This window comes from Parasteatoda tepidariorum, chromosome 6, assembly GCF_043381705.1.
Source record: "Parasteatoda tepidariorum isolate YZ-2023 chromosome 6, CAS_Ptep_4.0, whole genome shotgun sequence".
In the NCBI taxonomy this organism is placed as follows: Eukaryota; Metazoa; Arthropoda; class Arachnida; order Araneae; family Theridiidae; genus Parasteatoda; species Parasteatoda tepidariorum.
Window position 1 is genome coordinate 33,102,357 of NC_092209.1, and position 8,045 is coordinate 33,110,401.

Here is an 8,045-nt window from a genome sequence, read left to right on the forward strand (position 1 = left end):
TATAATAAAGAGGCAGGAATGTGTGGATCATCTCTCGATATTCTCTACACTGATATTTTTCCTGATCGATCTTAGGTGGGAAATTTGGAGTCACTTGAGAATATGAAAAAAATTAATAAATAAGCTCTTGACTATGATAATTAATAAGTGAACTTTGAGGGACTAAAAACTTTCAGTATAATGCATCTGAAATAGTGCAAAATAAACGCCATATTTAATTTCAAGGTAGATAGCAGATCCTTAATTTAAATGGCTCAATTCAAACTTTCATATGAAAAGAGCTAGGGAGCCACCGCCTGTTTTCCAATAACCTAGAACTCCAGATCGTCCAAAATCGCTAGGAAGTTTATCTCCAATGTGTTAATTACAACGAAATCTAACTTTTTGATATGAAAATATTCTTTCCAGCTTGAGAGTTTTAAAAGCACTGCGACTATTCCATTATTTACAAACGAATTTTAAATCATCGCTGATGTTACAGCATATCAATTACTTGAAATTCGTTCAAATTAAATTTATGGTTCAAAACTTGCAAATTATAGTTCCATATAGTCTACGTGGTTTGCAATAATAAGAATACTAGGACCACAGGCAACAAAAAAAGCCAATTTATAATTTATAAAAGTAAAGCACTCTCCAAATAGCCAGTATCCCAGCCAGGAGGCTTACTGACTCAACAATTTCGAGACAATTCATATGATGATGGAAATATGCTGCATTCGCACCGACCGCCTTTACTTCCGAGACAAGATGGTGCCCATGAATTTGATGCTAGCGTGCTTTAAGCCGTCACCTTGGATAGAACCTCCATCTTTTACAATGCCTCAGTGCCTTAACCACTGTACCATCACGACTTAATCTGTCACTTGTTTCTTATAAAATATCAGATCCCGAATAGATTGTCCCATATATAGTAAGAATTCACTTGTTGCCAGACAAGCTGATCAATTAACCAAGTGAGACATTCTTGGAAAAAAAAATTTTAAGCAGTATTAACTAAATTATTCTGAGTAATTTTTAATTATTAAATAAAAATTTAGTGTATTCAGTTTAAACAATACACACCATCTTCATGTATTTCTAAAAATATATTTATTAGGGTCCTACTAGCATAATTTATTATTCGAAACTGTTTGGTTTATAACGTATTAGTAAATTTTTTTTTCATTAAAGAAATACTCTATTTAATCAGAATCAGTAAACGTCGGGCCTTCCCAACACGATACGCCATTCCCTTGAAATCCAGCATCGCATCTACAGAATCCTGGAATTGAGCTATACTGATTTATACACGTTGCATGAATGGAACACTGGGTATTTTTGTTGCATTCGGAAATTAATTTTGATATTGAATCTTCAATACTCTTTCTCTCTTTGCCTTCGCTCAGACGAGAAGCTTTGTTGGCACTTGAATCTTCAAGATCTGCTCCTTCTGATTTTTGTTTTTTGCCGTTTGGTTTTTGCTCGTTTGGTGTTTGCTCGCTTGGTGTCTGCTCATTTGGTTTTTGCTCGTTTGGTTTTTGCTCGTTTGGTGTTTGCTCGTTTGGTTTTTGCTCGTTTGGTTTTTGCTCGATTGTTTTTTGCTCGTTTGGATGTGCGGTGGAAATTTCATCCGCATCTTTAAAAGATTGTTTCATTGAAAAATAATTGAAACTCTCAGGATTTTGAAGTTTACTAAGCACTTTGCTTTGATCATTTTCTGACACTTTAGTAGTTGAACTTTCATCATCATCTAAAATTTCTTCTCCATAAGGTTTGAAACTATGCTGAGGTTTAAAAATGTTTAGCGGAGGATGGTTCATTTTATTGTAATCTGCGAGCTCAGGATTAATTTGAAATTTACTAAGCTGGTTCATAAGGTACTTGTTCTGGTAAATGCTGGTGGGTGTATGAGTAAGGTGACCTGAACTATCAATCGTTATTTTAGGCATTTCAAACCCTTCCTTTGAATAATTTGAATCCGATTTTCTTTTATCCATATCACTAAATATATTTTTCATGCCCTCTTCAATTTCCAAATGACGACTTTTCCTATTAGAAACATTTGAAAGTAATGCTGATTCATAACCTGAAATTGAATTAAAGTAATATAATTTTTAAATACGTCGTTAAATATACGAAAAACGATATTCATTAAAAAATATATATAATAAATTTTTACCATAGACTCAATTTTAATATTTCAACCCTTAAAATACTATTATATTTAAAAACTTAAATGAAAGCTTAATAAACATAATCATGTTAACTATTTGTTTGTAGATAATTTTCATCACACACAAAAAATTTATTCAGTTCTTTAAACTTTTGGAGGTCTAGGAAATCTTTCCCTCAACTTATGAAATAGCTTACTTATCTAAAAAAGTATTATGTTGTAACGACTAATGAAAAGTATAAATTAAAATTAAAATTTTTTTTTATTGCGATTTGATAACACGGCACTAGAACCTTTTTTTTCTTCTTTTTTTTTAAGTAAAGAAGTACCGTTATCCAGGGTTCAGAATAACTTAAGCAATTTTAATAAGTAAAATACGGATACTGATTTAGCATTACTATTTTGATTTTGATTGATAACTCACACTGCATCAGTTGCATGTTCTAGTGAAGTTTAGAATCACAATTTTAAATCTGTGTGTTTTAATGATACGTTTGTAAATATTTACTTTTATATAGAATAATTTCATCGTCATCAGAGATTCATGCTTTTCATGACTTTAGTTGCTGATTTTAGTTAGTTTAGTTGCTGATTTTAGTCAGTTGATTTTAGTTTTGTTATTTAAGTTCAGCTACCTATGAACATTTTTAAACATAATATCAAAGAGTACAATTATATTTGGCTCGCATCATTGATCCTGTACTGAGAAGCAAAGACCTCCAAAATTTTTTCACAAAACTAATTTTTGTGATTCCGAAGTTCAAACTTAGATTGAGGAGCCCAGAGAGACATTGGAGAAGGAAATATTTTCGATTTTACAAAAGTGTAAAAAAAAATGTTCTGTTATTCGGTAACACAATTTACATAATTTATTAGGAATTATAAATATTCTTTAAAAGATAAATTTATTAAGTTTAATTTTCAGACAATATGTTTTTTATTTATTTTACATAGTAAATGTCATTGAATTAATTGTAACATATAAAATTTTTTGTTTATCCACAATGCCGTTATGTATTAAATACGTAACGGAAAATGAGTATATTTGGTTTTTACAAATATTTTTTTTTGTAACTCTTAACCATCAAAACAGTTATCATCGTCACTTAAACTATTGTAATTATATAAATTAGAAATATAAATATCACGACTGCTTTTTTTTAATTTTTTTTTCTTAATATCTGAACTTTCTAAATTATATTGAGAAAAAAAACTTTTATTTTTACTAATAATATTTCAAACAGTATCTATTTATTTTTTAGTCTTTTGTTTCTCCATCACCAACCCATCATTAGATTAAGTCTAACTTAAGCGACCAAGTTTTTTCCCTTTTATGAAAAATACCACTCTTGTAAGCATGGCTGTAGACCTAAGTTTTACACAACAGTTAATAAATCTCCAAAGAAAATGAGTCAGCTTTCCAGAAACCTAATAGCATTTTGTTATCTCAATGGGGAACTGGAAAGTGAATCTGGAATTTTACTCACCAGGATAAGAATAGGGTGCTCTTGAGCAAGAAAAGCACCCAATTTGTGATTTATTCTTGTTACTGCACATTAAAAAAAATCATAAAACAATAGATTCCATTAGTCGTTAAACAGGATAGTAGCTGATACAGTTAACTGCGATATATAAAGCATTAATAAAAGAGAAAATAATTATGAATTAAATCACAACATACATGTTTTTTAATTTACATTTGTTCATAAATTTAATTTCATGAACTTATTTTAACTTTTAGACGCAGAATTTTTGTTAAACATATGTATCATATATTTTGTTATTATTAGGTCAAAATAAGTGAAAAATCTTATGTTTAGCATTTTAATAATTTGTGGTATAAAATACAACGTGTCTTTATCTGCGTTAAAGGATAAAATCTTCCAAATGTGGCTCACTTAAAAGCGAGAATTTTACAAATTTGCATTCATTTGCAGTTGTTTAGATCTTAAAGAAGCAGTTATTTATCATTGAAATTTTTTTAATCTACAAAATCAATTATTGATAAATTTTTGAATATGAATGGAAAAAAAATTTTAGAACTCCTTTTTTTAATTTTATATTTTAGTACAAATATAATTCTAATAATCTAACAGATATTTTAGTAACTATTAGACTATTTTTAATAATTAAAAAATACCAAAACATATTTTTGCATGTTATTAGAGCACGAGAAAAAAATGTATACAAAAGGGACACCGGTGTTCTATCTGCCTTACAGGGTTAAATATAACACAATAAATTTTCAAACATTTCTAATAATCCCTTCTTTTATTCATTTAAAAAATAATTTTTTGAAACGGTTTTCAGTGGCATTGCATAAGTTTTTAGAAAATTAAACTAACTAATATGACTCCTAAAACAGCTTGACTTCCCAACAAGATATGCCATTTCCTTGAAATCCAGCAACACATCTACAGAAACCTGGATGTTGGTTATCTTGATTGAAACACGTTGCATGAATGGAACACTGGATATTTTTATTGCACTCGGAAATTAATTCTGATATTGAGTCTTCAGGACTCTTTTGGTCGTTGCTTTCGCTCAGACGAACAGATGAAACATTATAGTTTCCTACACTTATCTCTTCAAATTTTTGCTTTCTGTCGGTTGGCCTGTAGTCATGTGAGCTGGTTGTTTCATCAATATCACTGAAAGATCGCATTGGAGAAAAATGGTTAAAAGTTTTAGGTTTCTTAAGTCCACTAGGTATTTTGTTTTGAAAATGTTCTATTACTCTAGTCGTTGAGCTATCATCATCATCTAATGATTCTTCACCATAAGGATTGAAGATACGTGGAGGTTTAAAAGTAGGCTGTATAGGATGGTTCATTTTATCGTACTGTTGGAGTTCAGGATTCATTTCAAAATTATTGAGACGGTTCATAAGATACTTGTTTTGGTAAATGCTAGTTGGCTTTATGGTAGGATGATCCGATTTGTCAATTGTTGTTTGTGGTAGTTCGAAACCTTCCTTGGAATAATTTGAATCCGATTTTCTTCTATCGATGTCACTAATAGCTTTTTCAATGTCCTCTTCAACTTTCAGCTGTCGGCCTTTTCTTTTCGAAATATTTAAGGGCAACGCTGATTCATAACCTGCAACTACAATGTAAGAATAATATTTGTAACCTTACAGATTTCATTAAGTATAATGAATTTTTTTCCTTATTAAAAAAATTTGACAGTAATTAAACTCTCAAATAACAACAAAACTAAAAACCCGTGCAAAACAAAAAGTTAAAAATTTCCATCAAGCACAAAACTTCAGTTTAGATTCGATTAAGTTGAAAAGTAGTAAAAATTTAAATTGACAATAAATTCTATTCAGAATTAAAATGACGATAAATTCTTCTTGTAGTCGCCATGGTTGAAAGTCGTATTATCATCAGATATAAGGCAGCGGTTGAAATTTGGAAGCTTTCACTGCTCGTATTACGATCAAAATGTATAATTTATACTTAAATAAATTCTTTTTGCAATATTTTGGCAATAAATCATGCTTTCAGCTACCGGGAAACGTTTGAACTTTGTATTGTCATCAAGCACAAAATTCTATTTGCGTTTTGTAACCAAAATAGGCATTATAATAAAAATAAAGCTCAGTTAAGAAGTACGTAAAGTTATGCTTGAACTTGTGTGTTTATGTTTGTGAGAAATGAATTTTCTGATTTTTTTTTGGAATATTGTGTATTATTTCAAAGTAAATTTATGTAAATTCTATGTTCATTTTTTTTTTACTCAAAACAGACTATGATCAAGCTGATTTGACTTATTGCCTTCGTAGTACTATAGGCACTATTAATCCATTTTTAAACTCTTGCATTAATGTTCTTAAACAATGAATTTTTAATAAATTTCACGATTTCCCTTTTTGAACAGAAGAACTGGAGGAAGAGTTCTAAACTAGGATGTTCTCTAGCTATTTAAAAATCCATAATTGACATCCATAGCTGAATGGTTTCTTTATGTTTTTAAATTTTTTAAAACAGAATATCACCAATGGTCTTATTGTTTTTTTTTCGGAACATATTTTAAACACGAAGAGAGTTGATTTTCACCTCAGATAGTGGGTTAAGATTTTATAAAAATCATCCCAACTTCAACTTGCTACTCGAACGACAGCACAAATTAGAGAACGATTCCGATGGAGCAACAGGAACAACAGCAAAATATTAAAAAGAACAAATATTTAAGGAATATTAAAAACACTGCAAGCTTAAAATATCCCTTTTAGAATCAATTTAGAGTCCCTTTTGGAATCATTTGCATGGAGCCAAGAATTTTCTAAAATTCCTAAAATCTAGAATTTAGTCACGATCCTAATACGAGTATTCGTGTTTTCAGAAAAAAAGAAACTCGGCCTAGAAATTCATCAGAGAAAATCCTTGCTTAAGTCTGGATAAGTTTTCTTTCCATAGCAGAGAACAATTTCAGATCAGACAAAAAATTTAATTTCTTTTACTAAAATAATTCTCTTAATAATTATAGTCTATAGTATATAGTGCAGCTAAGCGTTAAAAATTAATTTATACTAAAATAAATAGTTAAGAAGTTTTATAAATAACTTTCAGTCACGGTTGAAAGAATGAGTTAGAAAAAACAATATTTTCGAAAAATAAAGGTCTTTAATTTCAAAACAAGCTTTGACAGCTTAAGAAGTTTCTCATAATTATTATAAAATAGTTTTTATGGTCGAAAACATTTTATATTTTATGCAAATGACAAAAAAAACATAAAAATAATTTAGTTCATAATTAATTAATTTTAGGAAAATTATATCTGTTTTGTGAATGGGTGTAATAATGTATTATATTTGGTCTCATTCTCTGCTTTTTTGTGAATGGCTGTAATAATGTATGAAATTGGTTTTATTCTCTGCTTTTTTGTGAATGGGTGCAATAGTGTACTATATTTGGTTTCATTTTCTGCTTTTTTGTGAATGGCTGTAATAATGTATTATATTTGGTTTCATTCTCTGCTTTTTTGTGAATGGGTGTAATAATGTAAGAAATTGGTTTCATTCTAAGCCATAACGTAAATAATAAGACTTCGAAATTCTGAAAAAAAACTTAATGTAATATTAATAATAAAGGAGTCTTGAGTCGGATGTGAAGCCAGCGATTCTAATTGAAGCTTTAAAATCAAATTAAAACTTTATTTCGTGAATTTATTTATTGATTTCGATACAAAAAAAAGGAACAAAAGAAAAGCAAACCTATCTACGTTTTGAACGCAATAGGGATTAGTTAGAATGGTGATATAAATAAATATGATTAAGAAAAAATTGGTCGTTTAATTTACCTTAAATGTGCAAAGATATTTTTAAATAGTAAAAAAAAAAAATTATAAATAAATAAATAAAAAAAATCTGATTTTGAAAAATAATTTTAACAAAATTGAAAACTTCATAAAAGAAGGAATCTTTGTTGCGCTAAGAGTTTAAATAGATTTAACATTAACGAAATTTTAAAAACAATTCATTGCGTATAACTTCACTTAATATTAATAATAAAGGAGTCAGTTTTTAGTCGGATTCAAAACTAGTGATTTTAAATAAAAACTTTAAGAGCAAATTAAAACTTTATTTCGTGAATTTATTTATTCGTTGATTTCGATACAAAAAAAAAGAAAGAAAGAAAAAACAAACCTATCTACTTTTTGAACGCAATACGGTTTAGTCAAAATAGTGATATAAATAAATATGATTAGGAAAAAATTAATCGTTTACATTCTCTTAAATGTGCAAAATTATTTTTAATAAGTTGAAAAAAAAAAGTCTGATTTTGAAAATAATTTGAACGAAACTCAAAAACTACATAGGAGAAATCTTTGTTGCTCAAAGAGTTTAAATTAATTTAAGATTTTCAAAATTTCAAAAAAAAAAGGT

General features: G+C 28.6%; 1 protein-coding gene across 3 annotated transcripts in view; it reads right to left on the reverse strand.

Moving 5' to 3' along the window:
- Nucleotides 1-1,153: 1,153 nt before the first annotated feature.
- The window catches only part of LOC107456436 (uncharacterized), a 35,328-nt gene continuing 28,436 nt past the window's right edge, over nt 1,154-8,045 (reverse strand). The window contains exon 6 of one of the 3 annotated variants that reach the window (XM_043047030.2): nt 1,154-2,068. In XM_043047030.2, coding sequence (XP_042902964.1) covers nt 1,185-2,068 — 884 coding nt within the window. In that variant the 3' untranslated portion in view covers nt 1,154-1,184. Of the gene's footprint in view, nt 2,069-4,429; nt 5,261-8,045 lie in introns of those variants that run through there. The other 2 variants (XM_071182207.1, XM_071182206.1) reach the window with 2 other exon arrangements.